The 17,539-nt window shown below is 40.2% G+C and overlaps 1 protein-coding gene across 1 annotated transcript; it reads right to left on the bottom strand.

Annotated features, from left to right (window-relative positions):
- Positions 1-1,896: 1,896 nt before the first annotated feature.
- On the bottom strand, positions 1,897-2,685 carry LOC108116873 (ubiquitin-conjugating enzyme E2 G1). The gene is made up of 2 exons (XM_017228964.2): positions 2,573-2,685; positions 1,897-2,504 (listed from the first exon to the last, which is right to left on the bottom strand). The coding sequence occupies exon 2, from the start codon at positions 2,493-2,495 to the stop codon at positions 1,992-1,994; it is 504 nt and encodes a 167-aa protein (XP_017084453.1). The 5' UTR covers positions 2,496-2,504; positions 2,573-2,685; the 3' UTR covers positions 1,897-1,991.
- Positions 2,686-17,539: the final 14,854 nt, after the last annotated feature.

Raw genomic sequence — 17,539 nt, 5'->3', positions numbered from 1 at the left:
GGGGCCCAGGCTCAAATCCGGTTTTCATACCCATATATCCCCATGTCTGCTGGCGGGGGCCAGCCATCAATTCAATTTCTACTGGCTGAGTGAGTTTTTAACTCTCGACGGCAGCCAGAAGAATCTCCATCTCCGACTTCATCTCTTCCATCTCCACCAGGTCGAGCCGAGCATATAGCATCATCTTCTCGGTGATCTCTGGTTTCTGGAGAGCTGGTTTGCCTCAAGTCGTTTTCTTTTCTTTTCCCTCGCTTTGTTTTCTTTCGTTTCGTTTTCGTTTTTTACTATTTGCCGATCGTTGTGTGTTGATCATGGGATGCTGTGCTGTGGCTATGGCTTATTGCCGCCAAGATTTCGTATTTTTTTCTTTCCCATTTTTTGTGGCTGTGCCGATTGAAGGTGCATGGCCTTATTTACCCAGTTTCCAAATCGCTCACCGATTTCTGCTTATTCTGTTTTGGAGTTTATTTTTCGAGGTATTTTGCTGAATCACACGGGGATCATTTGAATGTTTTAGCCAGACAGAGTCGTTGGTTTTTTTTTACATATTTTATTAAGAGTCACACCCCAAATCCATGGCAAAAAAAAAAGTATCCCGGTCCGGAATTGACTCACGGCCAAACAATGCGACATGCGGCGAATGGCTGTGGGGCCACTGGCACGAGAGTAAAAGAGAAAAAATCAAAATGCAAAACTTGTTGCTAATAAACAACAATTACACCAACAGCATGAACAACAACAACTACAACAAAAACAAGTTCAGCTAACCACAAAAATGCTGGCAGCTAAAACTCTAGAGTCGTTGCCCAGGAGCTTTTGCTACACCAAAACAAGTCCGGAATACAGAGCCATTGGTTGATGTTGCTGCTGTCACACTAGCCACCAACCAGCAACAGCAACAGCAATAGCAGCAGCAACACCAAGAGCAACATCGGCAATTTGTTGTTGCTGCACAGGAAAAAAATACACACCCATAACTATTATTGATTCAGTTTTTATTTCCATAACAAAAAATTGTCTTATCAGAAATCAGGAAAGTTTCTTTTATCATTTTCAACCAATCAATTTTGGATTAATATTTTATGTCTTCATGATTTTATTAAACAGCTTAAAGATGGTTTACTTTACTAAGCTGATTTTATGTTTTGGGTTGACAATGATCTCAATGGTTTATTTTTTAACTAGTTTTAAATCCTCTTTAAAGATATCAAAGAATCTTTCAGACATGGGAAAAATCGTTGAATAGGTCTCTCTCCAAAGATCAGAGGAAGTCAGTGGCACGAAAATCAGTTTCGGTTAGGTGAAGTTTTGATTCCTCTTGACATTTTTGTACTCTTTAAAAATACACCTAGATATGAATTTTAGAAATACATCTAAAGCTCTTTATTCAGAACTTTAAATTCAAAATTTAAAAGAATTTCGCTGTTTGACCAACTAATAAGTATCATAAACAAAAATCGCAAGAAACTTGGTTAAAAACTTTCAAAATATCATGAAATGAAGTGAAATTGCAACACCGATGTTACCTATGTAAAATGCCATAAAAGAAATTCTATTTTCCACCGTGCATGTGTAAATTTTTGTCGCCATGTGAAGACCATAAAAAGCGGCCACTTGGCCAGCTCACAGCTGCCTCAGCTTTCCTCTGGAAACCACAGACCAAAGAACGACGGGCCATAACTGTGTCAGTGTGCAACTAGAAGAGGTCTAAGCCTATTAAGCACACTGGCTTAAGATCGGCCAATGCCGGGAGGTAATTCCCCCGTAGCTTCCAGCCGATTAAGTGTAATTAATGCCGACAGGTGTCACTGAATTGGGCGCAAGCTCAAAGATATTGCAATGCCCTAATTGGTGACTCCAATTAGAAGATATTTCCGCCACTTCAAAGACGCAGACTTCAAAAAACTAGTTTCACTCTTTATTTACGTGATTAGCATGTATAGACCGATCCGGATCATTGTCACTGCCCAGTCTAGTACATTCCCGTGCACTTATACCTCCTCCTGACTCCGGCGAACGCATCGAGTGACCTTGCGTTTGAATTCTGCATAGTTCTCACGATACTCCTTGGCTGCGTCCACATTGGCAGCGGACTCATCATTGGGATCTGTGAGCATAGAGATCACCGAAAGGAGGATTGTTTCAACGGTGTGTACTGGTAGCCAGCGCTCCTCGGCCTTCTCATAGCCCCATTTATCATCACCGGGCTCGTGAAGGATCGAGATGCAAACGTCACCGGCCTTGTCGATATTCGGATGCCAAATCTCGGTGACGAATTTCATGCGCGGCGGACGTAATGGGTATTCCTTGGGGAAGTTCAAATGGGCCTTGAAACAACCGCCCTCGTAAAGAGTATCTGGCGGGCCAATGATCACCACTTCCCACTTAAAGATATCTGAGTCACTGATTAGGCCAGCGGAAAAGCCCTCGACGGGATTGCGCTGCAGCTCGGAAAGCTGGCGATTGAGCAGTAGCGATGCTTGCAGTTCGGACATGTCACTGGACTGGGGGAGATTACCACAAGATGGAGTGATGGATAAATCACAAGATTGAGATGCCCTAAAGTACTTACTGGAATTTTGTTCAATTATTTCGAGTCACTTTCTGGTTTACTTCTACGGCAGCTGAACTACGCTCAATGCGACCTGTCAGCCTGCCAAGATAAATTCTGCACGGACTACTCTGTTTTCATTTGATTGGGGGTTTATCTTAAAGGTGATTTAACTAGTTTGCATATTCAACTTTAACTTTTAAAATGCAGCTCCATTTTTTTAATTGATCCAACAAATCAAGCTCTGTTTTCCTTTTCAGATAACTAAAAATAGATTTTTAAGAAATAAAACAGATTTTTTTTATAACATAGGGCTAAGTTCTGAGCTTGGCAGGCTTAACAAATAAGTAAAATAATTTATAATCCAAGACATTTACTAAACCTAAAGCACACACCGCGCATTTCAAGACAAAATGCCTGAGGGCCACAAAAGATCAATTCCTTAAGTTTGGTAAAGGAATGTCTGACTGCAAACTCCTTACAATTGCAGCCTTTTGAATGCCGATGCAAAGAAACTATCGCCATAGAAATCCTCTTGAAAGAGACTTGAAAGTTGCCATTATAAGCTCTTTTGGTCTTGGCCTGGAATGGGTCCAAGGAAAGTCCCTCTTTCCTTTCCATTTCCCTCCATTTGGAGCAATTACTTGGCCGTTGCTAATGCTACTGGTGCCAGTCTTTTCCTTTTTCCTTTTTTTTTACTGTCCGTGCTGGCTGAATGGAAATTATGATGGCCGCCACATTGTAGCTAGTTGGTTTTGGCCTTTCGTAATTGCGCACAAATGTTGGCCCAGAGTTTCTTTGCTGGCCTGCAACTTCGACCACGACATGTGGCTGCCCCATCGACAATGCCGCAGCTTTTTTCGCCTTTTTTCCAATTGCATTCGACTTGGACCGTTTGGAAATCCGCAACTTTAGCCGACTATCTGGCTATCGCTAACTGAAATTATGTTGCCGCAAATGTGTGAATCGTTAATGTCTCGTTGCCAGCTGGGAAACATAGCGCTTGGTCTTTTGGCACTGCCGGTTTTTCAAGTTTTTCCATGCAGCGCGCGTTTTCACGAAAAAATTCCAAACGCGTTCGCGTCGCTTTTTTTTTGTATGCATTATTATTTTTTGTAATAATATTTACCTGGCAGGCATTGCTGCAACAGCCACATTAACATGTGGAATTTTACTTCTAACACAAAACCAAGTTGAAGATTTGAAAATTTGCTAAATTATCCAGCACATGCTGAGAGAGATAGATAGAGGGGTGTGGAGGGTATATATATGTATGTATATAGAAAAACATGTTTGGTCAGAATACACATAAGAACGACAGCTGCCGCTGGGCCGGTTCCTCCAGCTCTTTCTATATCTCCATATCCATACGACGTTGCCCATTTAAGTGCCACATGTCGTGGACGTTCCACTAGATCCCGCAGGGAAAGCGATATGACAGCGAGAGCCGGGAAACTCACACGTGCCACAGTGCACCTCCCAGTGAAACTCGATTTTCCCATTCTTTACACTCGAGAAGAAAACGCCCGCCCATTATAATTTAGTTTACACATAGCTGGGAAATTATGTGATAAACATTTCGTTACCTAATTAATTTAGACATTTGGTCTTTTGAATAAAAAGGTAAAATTTAAACAAATTAATGTCAAGTTAAGATTATATAAATCTAAACTAGATATTTTTGGCATTGTTTGAAGTTTTTGTAGTGCAGGTTATTGTTGATATTTAAGTTGCTATTTCATTTATTGATTGTTTATTGAATTTTAAACTTTATTTTTAAGGTTATTTTTATATAACCTTTTTCTTTTATCAATTAGGTGTTGAATTTAAAATTATATTGCTGTTGTGATTAATATTTTAGATTTAAGATTTAAGAAATAGATTGTGTTACGAAAAGGAATACTTATCATATGAATTTGTTTTTGAATTTTTGCCTGATTGACTTTAAAGTTGTTAGTTTAAAGGTTGAAAGCAATGTTTTCCTTTTGTTAAACTATAACGTTGCCACATATTTTATCAGTGTCCAGGACGTGACATATTTTAATATGATCTCTATTTCCCAGGCTTAAGACTCCTTGAAAGGGACGTGTGCTCTTTGTTCTTTAAAACCCCTGAATAAAAACCTGATCCCTGCTGTATCGGCTTAGAAATAAAGTATCATAATTTATTTTCCGTGTAGGAAAAGTGTCGCGCTCGTGCTCATTGGTAAAGTGATAAAGTGACGTTTGCCTCGCAGCCTTTCAACCGATTTCGGTTCACTTTGTGGAATTGATTTCCAATATTCATTAAGACGCCCACACGCAAAAGCAGACACAGCCGCGGGTTCGTTGCCATGGCAACTGATTGGTGAGCGGGGAGGGTGTCCATTAAAACGAGGGTGTCTACAGTTCATCTGTTCGTTGCTGGTTTTCCCTTAGTATTTTTTTGTTTTCGTATTTTTGGTGGGCGTGGCGGTTGCATGTGACAATTGCATTTCCGGCAATACCAGCATATTCCACTCCTCAATATTCCCTTTCGCCATCCGAAATTCTCTCCCTTTGCTCGAATAGTTCCAGCTTTTTTTTTTGGATTTTTTTCCATTTGGGTTTGGCCTCAGTTCGAAAGCAGAGCACCTGCTCTCCTGGCTGCGTGCCTCAAATTGCTGGCTCATGTTGCGTCCATCAAACAGCTGACGGCGTCGATCAATTGAAATGGCCGTTCTTGTTTTCTTTTTTTTTGTTGCCGTTTTCTCCTCATCGCCCTATAATGTTGCACCGCCACAGAGTTACTGCTGCGGGATATATTCTCTTCGCTGATGACTTCCTGGATCTAATGACGGGGCAACCTGCCGATGAATTGTCTTTCAAGTTGATCATAAAATATATTAATAGCTTCTGTAGCAGGCATGCAACATTATAAAAATGAGGGGCAGCCACAAAGAAAGTTTTATGATCAAAGTTTATAGACTAAATATGACAAAATGTTGTTAGGAAAAAGTTGTAATTTATGTCTTGAAAATCAAATTACTAAATAGGTTTGGTAAATTGATAGTTTTGGTTTGTCTAGCAACTAACTCTAAAGGTCTGACTCTTTATTATTAAAAAGTACATTTTTTATTAATTAAGGTTACGAGTTATTATAATAAATGCTTAATAAAACATGAACCAACTTGACAAGCTGTGGAAAAACACCACCTCTCTCCGCACTTCTCATAAATTCAACTTAAGTGAGTGACCAACTGGATTTTAGTGCTTTATTGGCGCTCTGAGTTATGCACTCCCATTTTGTGGGGCGTTCTACCAACACCACTCCCCCTCCTCACGGCACACAATTTCCAATTGCATGCAGAAAAATGAGGAGGAATTGCTCTGCTCGGAAAACTGGCCATTATATCGTTCCGCATAGTGGGAGCAAAACAATGCTAAAGAGAGAGAACTCAATAAATTGCAGAAAAGCGAAAAGTGGAAAGAACGAAAAAAATAAACAACAAGAACAAAACCGAAATGAAAAACAAGCTTTCCACTTGCAGTTTTAATGTGTTTTGTGCGTTATTTCTCGTTTTATAATTGAGTTGGCAGTTGCAGCTAAAGTTGGAGTTGCAGCCGTGCAGCACTCTTCATCGCTAGCCAAACTCCAGCTCCATTTCCCTGCCCAACCAAAAGATGGCCCACTGTTCCTTTTTTTCTGCCTGGTTTTCCTCCGTCTGGATAGTGGGAGTTGCCATTCGGGATTCGGGCACGTTGCCCTGTGCGCTCGTGTGCACTGAATGCGAAAAACTTCTGCACACTTTTCGACCGAAACGCGATATTATATTATACATATTCCCTTATATTTTTTTTATATTTTTATTATTATTATTTTCACAACACTCGGCCCACTGCGGACCTACCTTTGTGCGCTGCATTGAAATGGAAACGCAAACTCAAACTCAAACGCTGGGGGATCTGGGTGCAGTGCTCTGCCAGACAAAAACCACCATCCTTGCGGTGGGTTCCGTAATGAGCGTTTCCGTCAAAGCCATTTTCTTGTTTAAACACTTGGACAAAAAGGGTGGATTAGAGTGTTGGGAATTATAATTTTTATTCAGGATCTATAAATATCTTTTAATTATAACTAATAATTATGAAAAATACTTTTAATTTTTTATAATTATAACTAATTATGTTCATTTCTTTCTCTTTCAGACTTTGCCTGATTAAACGGTAAGTCTTTAAAAAATATTTAAAAAATATTTTAAATATTTATTTGGTCTACAAAATAATTCTTGGATAAGTTAACCCATTTCTTTAATCTCTTTTGGGTCATTTCCCGAGATAAAATCGATAAAAATTTCCCAAATTTCATAAGATTTTCCTTTTTGGTTCAGTGCACCTTCCTCTTAGTCCAGCGTGCCTCATTTAAAAAGGCATTTTCTTTCTATCACCACACGACGGTCTTTAAACTGGATCGACACTATATAATTGCTCAATTTCTTGCATCATTAACGGGTTTTTCTTTGCATTTGGCCAGTATAATTTGTCGGAACCAATGAAAGATCACCCAGGAAGACAGAAACTCTTAATTTGTCCGACCATAAACGCTTTGTCCCCCCTTCCAATATTTTTCATAAACCAAAAGCCAGCAAAGTGTGAAGTGTATAAAAGTGTAAAGCGTTTTGCGTATGAGTGTTTCATAACTCATTTATGAGACCGGGAAAAACAAATGAGCAAAAGTGTGCTACTGGGGTTCTTGAATCTCTGGTCTGGGTAGCCCCTTCTTCTTTTGCCAGATGATCCGTTAGACAGTGCCGACGGCGCCCTCAGAGTTCATTTACTCCGAAAGAAAATTCTATGGAAAGAAAAGGCAGGGAGCGGAAAATAAGTCACAAAAAGGCAAAAAAAACCCCAAGCAACGTTATTTGTAGTTTTTATTTCTTTTAGTTTTTTTGTACTCATCTTTTTTTTGGTTTTTTTTTTATGCTAGACCATTTCGTTTTTTAAAAGCTTTGCTAGCCGGTTGTTCTGCTGTTCCGGACTTTGAAAAAAAAAGATCCAAGCTTGGCCTGAAAAAGTGCTTATTAAATTTAATGACAGCACGTTTACTTGCGAAAAGCTATTCGACGGTTTTTTGATTTTGTTTAGTTTTTTTCCAGCTTTGTTTTTTTTTTTTTTGGAACGTATTTGGTTTATTGGGGGCTGTGGCTCATTGAGAGCACTGAGGCCATAACAGCACAGTCTTTAAGTTTAATTATGTGGCACGGCTTATGGCTTCTTGGCCCTGGACTCCATAAACGGGGTCGTAATGGACATAATAGTTATACAGTTTCAATTGAAATGGTAACAAATTTTATTGTTCGTGTGGCTAGGCTGAGGGAAAAACGAAAGTTCTCTTTGATTAATTCATTATTTCCTGTTTTATTCAGGAACTTTATGAGTCCATCATTATCTGGTTTTTGCTGATGAAAATTAAAGTTGAGTAAGAAAGAGTTACAGCATATAAGTTACCAAAATAAGTAATAGGATCGTTACCTTGACTGGTTTTAGATATTTTTGCCACTAATTAGTCACTTGTTGCCTTTAATTTTTTAATTTTCCTTTACGATCTGTAATTGCTAAGCATAAGCTATCATAAAACACTCCCTTTTCCTTTTTGTTTAACACATAATAATAGCTTGCTTAATTCCCCAATTAGCTCTGATTGAGTGCAGTTAACAAGCCAGCAATCAGTTTTTCCACATCATCAGTGAATTTCCAACCTTAACTACACGTTTCACTACTCCTTTTCGACCTGTCAACATTTTTTATATCCGATCCTGTCGTGATTCCCGTCCGTCGTCGACCCCTTTGGCCAACTGTCGCCTAAGATTTCTCACAATTATGAGCGACAAGCTGGAATAAATTTATGACTGGCCGTCAGTTTGGCATTTGCAGTAAACAGGCAGTGAAAGTATTTTAATTAAATGCCCCAAAGGAGTGGAAAGACAGAGAGGGAGGTGGGGGCAATTCAACGCTTTAGACCTGCGGGTTATGAGGCGGTAATTTGCAATTTCCCCGCGAAAAGAAAAGAGACATGGCTTATTATTCAACTGGTTTCTTGGTATGCCTGCTCGTTGAACTTCAAATTGTGCGGGAAAAAAGTGAAATTTTTGCTTTTTGGCCCGCTCTTCACTACACACACACTTGGGCCAAGTTAATGAACTGTACAAAAATCTGGAAGCATGGCTAGCCAAAGCAGGAAGGAAGCAACTTTGTAACATTAGCACAGTGTTCCCCTTTTAGACAAAAAAAAATACTATGCTAATTTCTTAGTTACTCTCTGGGGGATTTTATGAAATGAATACATTTTCTTCTTTTCCGCGAAAGAAGGGCGAAAGATTGCGTGTCGAGGCATTGGCCACAAATGTTGACTTTTATTCACACAATTACAGCCGGCGAATTTGCATTCGCTTCCTTCGCTTCCATTCACCTGTTTTCAGTTTCAGTTTTACCAGTCACGCCCGACTGACTTTTTCGAGGGAGCCGCTTCACTTGTTAACAATTAAAAGACAAACCCTTGACTTTTGGTCAGCGATAGGCCAACAGTTTCTAGACCCTAGCGTCTTTCAAAGTTCGCCCACTGACCTGGGACCATCTAATTAGCTTTCTTTTGACAAAAGGCATCTTTTGAGGTCTTTGAATTAGCATTTTCTTGGCCAAGTAGGAAATCCATATAAATAATTCAAAACTGAACAGCGGGCTTTCATTTCTTTGGGTTTCGTTTTTCGGTTTTGTTTTTCTCCATTCGTTTTCCATGTGACGCAGCAGCAACAGTTGTCCGTGGCCCTGTGGGAAACATCATCTCGAAGAAGTCATAAAACTAACAGTTGAGCGGAAATTAACACAGATACTTCGCCTCCAGAGGCCAAGAGCCCTCCAGCTTGGCATGGTTCGGGCCAAACAAACACAATCGAGGGTCTCTATGTTTGTTGGCATTACCTTCCGATTGAGATGTAGATGGGTGTTTCAAGATAGCCAGATAGACAGGTGAACCAAGAGGGGATTATGTCGGTGGTCTAAATAGTCTTTGGTGATGACGTTGCACAACCCAGGTAATATGTGGCGGCTATCATTAGTCTACAGTTAGTCTTTGATCCGATATGCGGGTATTTGGAATTCTTGGTGGCATTTAAGTTGCGGATTGGGCACACGGTTCATTGTCAAGGCACTTGGACGACGGGGGTTTCTGTTCTATGGAGAGAGATCTTAGAAGAGGGATAAGAGACCTTCTCAATAACAAATTGATACGCTTGACGGTGACTTCCTTTCGAGATCTGGGGCTGCCTGGGAGCTACTCTTGCACTAATTAATAAAGAGGAAAACCAAAAGATGTTATCACAATAACCTGCATTTCCTGTCGGTCACTGGGGAAAATTCGGAAGGCCTGCTAATTCTACTAAATTAATTTTATAAACGAAATTTGGATTATAAATAACCAAAATCTGATTTAATTTCAAAAGACTAAACACAGTTTCTTGTTAGTAACAAGAGCTTAGAGTTTTACATTTGACAATAATGTACTTTATGTTATTCCTTAAATGGAAAGTTGGGAAATATGATTCCCTGTTTTCATAAGAGTTTTTCCCTGTGTGGTCTTGCCTTCTTTGTTGCCCGGCATTGTTGGTTGTTGTGCGTTCCATTTCGCTTCTCTGAACTTGTTGAAAGCGAGTAAAATGTGCCAATTTTCTATATATATATATATATTTGTATACATACTATATCTTTATGTGCTTGTAATGCAAGAATCGGAGAGAGAGGAAGCCACAGGCTCGTCCATACATGGCCACTTCATCACGCAGCGTTGGCCAAGCGTGCTGTTGTTCCTCCTCCGGCCAAATGCAACTGAGCGACGCCGTCAACCAGCCGGCGGCCTCATCTCCAGACCCCCTAGTAGAGATCTTCCCCCCCCTGAGAGCACCACCTACTGCCCCCATCTCTCTGCCCTTCGGCAGTTGGCAGCTTCTATTGTTCTGGCCGCTCGTGCTTGTGCTAGATTTATGCACTTTACTGCAGGCATCCCCTCCATGCCCCATTCCCTGGACAGTTTCGATTTCAATTTAAAGCGGATGTTCGCTTTAATTGCAGGCCAGGCGAATTATAATTCATATGTGCTGGACTGCTGGGATGTTTCGGGTTGCAAGTGAATGCTCCTGGGTGGCAGTGAACTTGCCGATCGAGTGGGTGTAATCTATACCTCAAGGGAATAGCATATTCAGTGGAAGAATAAATTTATCAATTGCTTTGGTCTAAGGTGGCCTTATGATTAAGGAAGATTGATTAGGTAAATAGTTTTTGTGTATTTCAAAAAGTTAGCTCTGCGATTTTCAACATCTTCAGAAGGCATTTATCTTTCCTTCTTGACCTTTAAAATCATAAAGATATCCACTTAAAATGTTAAGATGGAAATCCTTCTCACTTTTCCCACCAGTTCAGTGGCCTTTGGTTTTGCTTTTGCTTTTGCTTCTCCCGCTGTTGCACTTGACTTGTGGCCACTGTCAATGCAACTAAAACTGCAACTGGAATGGCCATTGAAATTGCTGTTGCAGTTGTTATTGGTGTTGCACTTGCAATTGCCAATTGGCAATGCAATTGATTGTGGCAGGGCAATCGAAGTGGATGGATGACGATGGCGACTCACTCACTTTCACTGATCGAAAGCGTGAAGCCAAAGTTTAATTGAATCTGCAGCTGCTGTTGCTGCTGCTGCTGCTGCTCCACTGGCGGCAACAATGATTGGTGGCATTCAATGCACGTGGCTCCTACCAACTTTCAAACTTGCCCATTTGAAAGTTATTGGCCACAAGTGCGCACACACATGGGCTCCCATTGCAGATACATACCATATATATACTATATATATATATATATTCTCTTAACTCAAAGAAACTCGAAGTAAACTGAACGTGTCAGCAAGTCGGCTAGAGGTTTCGGGCTACAGTAAAAACTTTTGGCCCGGCTCTTGGAGTTAAGTTGCGACAAAATCAATGGGAGAACTTTGTAGATAGAGAGAGAGAGGAGCGGGTAAGTCAGCGTTATGTACAGGCCAAATGGAAAATGGGGGGCGTGGTTCAATGCAGCAATTTGTTATATTCAGGCGTTGCCTTAAATTGGGTCACCGTCGAAAATGTTCAATTATTCGAGTGAAATGCAGTCTTTAGGGAACGAACGAGTTGGAGATCTTTCTGGAGGGGGAAGTTTGGGGCATCCCATCCCAGTCAGCCTGATTTTGGGCTCACGCAAAACTCGTTTTTAAAGTTGATGCAAGCATGATTTTACTGGCATGCCTGGCATGGCTCCATTTCCACAATGCGGTCTCGTTTTTATACACTTTATGTGAAAAGTTTGTCTTACAGAATTTGTCACGCACTCGAAAAAGGGGAAGCAGAACCAAATATATGGCTATATCTGCAGAAGCTATTATGTGCCTAAAGATTATGAATTGGTTAAATGAAAGTCTAAAAGTTCTCACCCAAGGGGCTTATTTTCTGGACGATTAATTAAGGCAGAAATCTATAATTAAAAGTATAATTAACAAATCTTGCATAAAATAATAATAACTTGCTTCACAGATAAGAAAATATATTACCTAATAATGTTATATCACTTCCATTTGATATAAAAAATGGTTAAAAAGTTTATGTTTTGACAGTTTTGCTTTTACTAACAATAACTTTATGACTTTCCTCTTAAGTGTATGTAAAAAAACCTATTAGGTAACTAAGTTTATTTATCATTCAGCCAAAGAAAGCATTTTGATGCTCAAAGCGCATTTGCTGTTCGTTGCATGGTTAATAAATTTTCTTTCTTATTTTTTTTCTCTGTCCATATTTTATGAGTTTTTACAACAAGTTTATAAGCTCAAACCCTTCGGCACACATATGGGAATGTGCGTGTGTTTGCTGTGCGACTTTCCATTTGCAGAGATTTCCACGTTTCACATTTTCGGATTTGTGAGATTTCAATATGTAAACGCCGTTTATACCAAATGCGCCATGAATAAAATTCGTCTCGTTTTGATTCGATGGCCGTTTGCCGGGGCGAAAGTCCAAATGGGATTTCATTTATGAAAAAAGGGGCGGCAGGCGGATGGTGGCTGCCGGCTGGCGATGAAGTTTGTAGGTGAGAGACCAGAAGACCAGACCCATTCACTCTGAAATTCCAGCCGCGGGCCGCGGTAAATCAGTTGCCGTTGCGTTGGCCAAACATTGCACAAAATCTATGCAGTTGCACGAACGCGCCTCAGAAGTTTGATCGATTCGCTCCCTGTTTTAGTTACACTGAGCGAAAAATAATGACCTTGTTTTATAAAACTTTTTCCTCTTTTTCTTTGGATTTTAAAATTTTTATTTTATCCTTAAATTGTAACTTAAAAAGCTGTCAAGGGCTAATGAGACTATAATTCCCTACTCTCTACCAATTTTTCCAACTGCACGACCACACCTCTTCCCTGCGGCAATAAATGTGGGGATTTGGGGGCGTGGCATTCGTAGCAAACTGTTACATTTGTGGTTGGCCTCGGGACTGACCGGCCGCACATAAAGTGGCAAAGGGCGCGTTTTCCATGGCACTGGATTTAGATTGCGTGGCTTGGCTAAATGTTTGGAACACTCTGCGGTCGTCGACTGTCCGCTATGGCAGTGAGCTGGTGAGGGGGAAGCTATACAGTTATGGGGAAACTAGTACAGCTCATTATTAAGTTGTTCGACCGACATCATTTGGTTGATTTATTCAGCTAAATGGAATCAATTTACTGTCGCATTTCAAATATTTGGCTTCGGTTATCGCGCTTGGCCCACATTTCAAACGGGAAATGTGCCCCTTACTGATAAGCGCATCGCAAATGTTGCAACTTTAAAGGCTGGAAACTTTGACACAAATGCTTTGTTCAGCCACTCTAAGCAGACACTCACGCAGATGTTGCTGTTGCAGTTGCAGTTGCAGTTGCCCTGGCAATTTGCTGTCAAATTGTCGCAAATTCTTACAAGCGCCGCTCATTAAAATTACCCAAATGCCAGCACCAATTGCTGGAGCACTGAAAAATGGGAGACGGAGCGAAAACGGCATCGCATGACAAATGGCAGCGACGAGCACCAGACAAGTGCCTACAAGAGATGCACTAAGAGAAAATTTGGGTCTTATAGGGGAACTTAACTTGGTCTTCCTATATTTGTAACTTTGGGTTTTGAAGTTTTTGGGTGTAAACGTTGGAAAATTGCCTTTATGAATGATAAACGTTTTTCTAAAGTTGAAATCAAAGACCATCAAACTTTAGAAAAGTTAAGTCTAAACAGAATAAACTAATTCAAAAATGAAAAGGAAGCATTATTTTTACCAGTGCCTAAGCACTCGCATCCCTGTGCAAAACTGAGACGATTTGGCAATGCAATTTTCGCCGGCCAGCTGCAAAGGCCGTAGAATTGGCTTCCTCGACTACATTTTTCCCCCTGAGCAAATTTGTCGCTGGCCTTTTGCAACGTGATTTTGGTGACTAGAAGGCAGCTGATAAGCTGAACAGCTACTTGTCCGCCAATTTCCGTCTGACTGACTCTTGCTACGAAACTGAAACTGAGACTCTTTTTCTGCAGCTAGATAAAAGTGCAGAAAGTGCTGATAGCTGGTATAACTTTACAATAATTGGGTGCTCTCTCGTCGAAGCAGCAATGTAATACAAAGCGCAGACAAAATGTGCTGATCGAGCGGGAAATTGACTGATGAAGCGTGGCAAATATAGTATATATAAAAGTAACGGAACTGCTGGCATTATAGCAGTCAGGTGAGGTGATCTGAAAGCCGAAGATCGAACCATGGCCAAAAGCTGCCAAGACAGCAAAATTACCTAGCAGAAAAAATCTGCAAAATACCGGCACGATCACCTCGATTCGTTCGATCGGTTGAACTCAGATCTTCGATACTTCATTACTTCGATTCACTCAAACTTGGGCACAGGTGCACAGCCAATAAGTTGCGCAAGAGTTGAACAAAAAACTCTGGTTTACTACCCACTCCAATCTTTAGCCAGATATTTTTGTAGATAGATCGTGGCCAGGCTGTCAGCGAGTCGGTTCAATCTGGTCTGGTTTACATTTGCCATTGCCTTGCACAAAATGTCATTCAGCTCATTGAAATGGAAAGCTGAAAAATTAACATGGCAAACGGACACTGGGTAGCACGATTCTGAATTCTAAACAGAAAGACAAAAAAAAAAACAATTGAAAATGGAAAATAACTGAAGCAGAGAGGAAGTTGAACTAGAATGTTAGGAAGAGTTTAATACCCTCTGGAAAAGGCGCTCTTAAAAATGTTTTAGAAAGTATTAACAGATTATTTTCTAAGATTTTTAGCTTTTAAATTTAAAAATTAAGCAAACAAGTTAGTGTTTTTAACCTTCTTATTCTTTGTGAAAAAAAGGAATAAAAGGGTTAAGATTTCTTAATGTTCTAAGTAGTATATTGCATTCCCTGGTTAATAAATCATTTTGATATCTGGAATATACCTCTAAATACCCCATATATATATGTATAACCGATAAATATATCTACCAGATCCGTACTAAACGGCTGCTCATTTGGCATTCTACGTACTTTGCTAAATTTGCCGGCATTTGGCGAGTGTTACGCGACTTTGAGCGCTCTAATTGTGCGCTTGTTCATTCGGCCAACACACACACACACACCAAAAACCAGCTAGGTAAGGTACACAGCAAAAGTAGCAACTTAAACAAAAAAAATATATAACAAAAAAAAAACAGCACACACTGCGACATGCAACACTGCACAGGCACAGAAAAACATTTAGCCGTGCTGAAAAGCCAAACAAAAATAACAACGAAAAAACCTACACAGACAGAAAAAAAAAACAAAATACAAAACAATGAAAATGTACAGACAAAACACGCGACTGCAGATAATTTGGTTTTAAGTGGAGTGGAAATGCGTAGGAAAATATGATATAATCGGGCGGAGAATATGGGCGTGCATGCATGGCCGGGCAAATGGAACCGTTTTGCATTCAAGATCAAGTTCAAGTTTGAAGCGATTATCTTGCCATGTTGTTGAAGTTGTAAAGATTTTCCGGTAGTTCAGCGTGTTGATGGGAAACTGGCAATTGGCATTTTCACAAACCGAACATCAACCGCAACGGAAAAATCACCTTTTGACCCACTTTAAAGAGCCATCAATGGACTGGTGAACATAATGAGGCAAATGATGTTGCAGCCAAGCCAGTGATTGATGTGGAAAAAGTGCAAATCACTGATGGAAATCAATCCCAAGGCAATGTGTAATGAGGATGTTGTGCACAGTTGCAGTTTCAGTTGCCAGAGAGATACCAAAAACTAAAGCCCAGCGGCTGGTTTTCTTGGGTGAAAATCAACGGAACGATCGGAAGTCGTAGTCGTCGGCAATTTGTGTACGCAAATCATGTTGTTGTTGTTGTTGCTATACACATACAAAGTTAGCTGCCAATGGCTGGGCAAAATGTCAAATGCGAAAAGCAGATGCTAGCGGTTTGCTATTTTTTTCCTATTTTTCCAGCATTTATTTTTGCGGCCACTTTAACAGCATGAACGTGACTTTTGCATTAACGGGCTTTAAATCGAGACTGAGATTGCAGCTTTAAGTTGCAGTCGTTTTTAAGTGTGTCAGCTAGCATAGCCATTGCCTGGAAAAACATCAACAAGGTGCAGCATTTCACGCACACTTGCACCTCAATCTCACACAGATACAAACTCTCACACATACACCCAAACAGGCACACACTTAATTATGCATTAGGCTGCTGCATTGACAGCGACACTTTTGCCAGGAAAATCGTTGAAGAGTTCAACGAACCTCTGACGACTGACAAGGGTTAATGAATTCCTACGGGTTAAACGCGATTATGAAGGCAGGGAAAACTATTGAATTTTTAATGCATGTCCTTAGAGAAAAGGTTCTAACGTTAGTTAGAGTTTTGGCACTTAAAAAAATCTAACTAATTCTAAAAATTTCTAAAACACAGATTTGATTTATGTTTAAGTCTCACTTATAGCTTACTTATATTTACTTTCTCTAAAATAACTTAAGTCTTATATGAATAACATACTAATTTTAGAAATTTTTAGCCATTATTTATAACATTGAACTAAAATAGAGTTCAATTAATATGAATGGCTCTATAGAATGTTAGGGATTACCCTTTTAATTGGTATACATTTTAGCTAACATATTGCTAACATAATTGATCCAAATTATGCATAGAGTTAAATAACCTTATTAAGAATAAGCTCAATCAAGGATAAATAACAACTCGTATAAGGGTAATATATTAATACCTTAAACCAAAACACAAGTGCAAGCAGTCCTTTCCATCTCTCGAAATTCGATAATTTGCCTTGGGGAGAATTATCTGCATGGGAGATAGTTATAATTTACTCAAAGCCGAAACCCAGGCCCATAAACTGTCCGCAAGGACAATCGACCTGTCCGGAATTGTTGGCCAGCTGTTTTTGGTCAAATTGAACTATGTACCTGACCAAAAATACCACACACACACACTCTCTCAAGGAGACAATGGCGATAATTTAAATCAGCTTACCGCCTGTCCGAGCTTAGCACTCTCCATTAAATCAGACTACGACTCCATTGTTTACGACAATCAATTGCCACCTTAAGATACCACGATGTTGCCGATGGTTTGGTTTGGTTTTCGTTCTGGGAGTTACCTCATCCTCCACTTCATGTTACTGCTCCTCCTTCTGGCCAACTGTCAAAGGTGGTTGCCGTAATTGGCGAAATACGTTGACCGTTTGCCGTTCAATGGAGCGTGCAGTTTACTCCGCTGCCTGGCTATGCACACTTCAATGGGTATGGATTCAGTACGGTCGTGGAATAGGAGGGTTAAGGGGCCCCGAAGCCATTTTCATGGCTTAACCCACGCATGTGGCCATTGTGTAGATTTCAATTGAAAGTGCTGCACGCAGAAACGCGACCAAATCGATGTTGCCTCCATGTTGCTG

This window comes from Drosophila eugracilis, unplaced genomic scaffold (genome assembly GCF_018153835.1).
Source record: "Drosophila eugracilis isolate 14026-0451.02 unplaced genomic scaffold, ASM1815383v1 contig_401, whole genome shotgun sequence".
Lineage (NCBI taxonomy): Eukaryota > Metazoa > Arthropoda > Insecta > Diptera > Drosophilidae > Drosophila > Drosophila eugracilis.
The sequence above is the reverse complement of the archived record's forward strand: the minus strand, read 5'-3'. Positions and strand labels throughout refer to the sequence as shown.

What these genes read in the sequence shown, in the direction of transcription:
- LOC108116873 (XM_017228964.2), bottom strand. Translation starts at nt 2,495, where the DNA reads ATGTCCGAACTGCAAGCATCGCTACTGCTCAATCGCCAGCTTTCCGAG.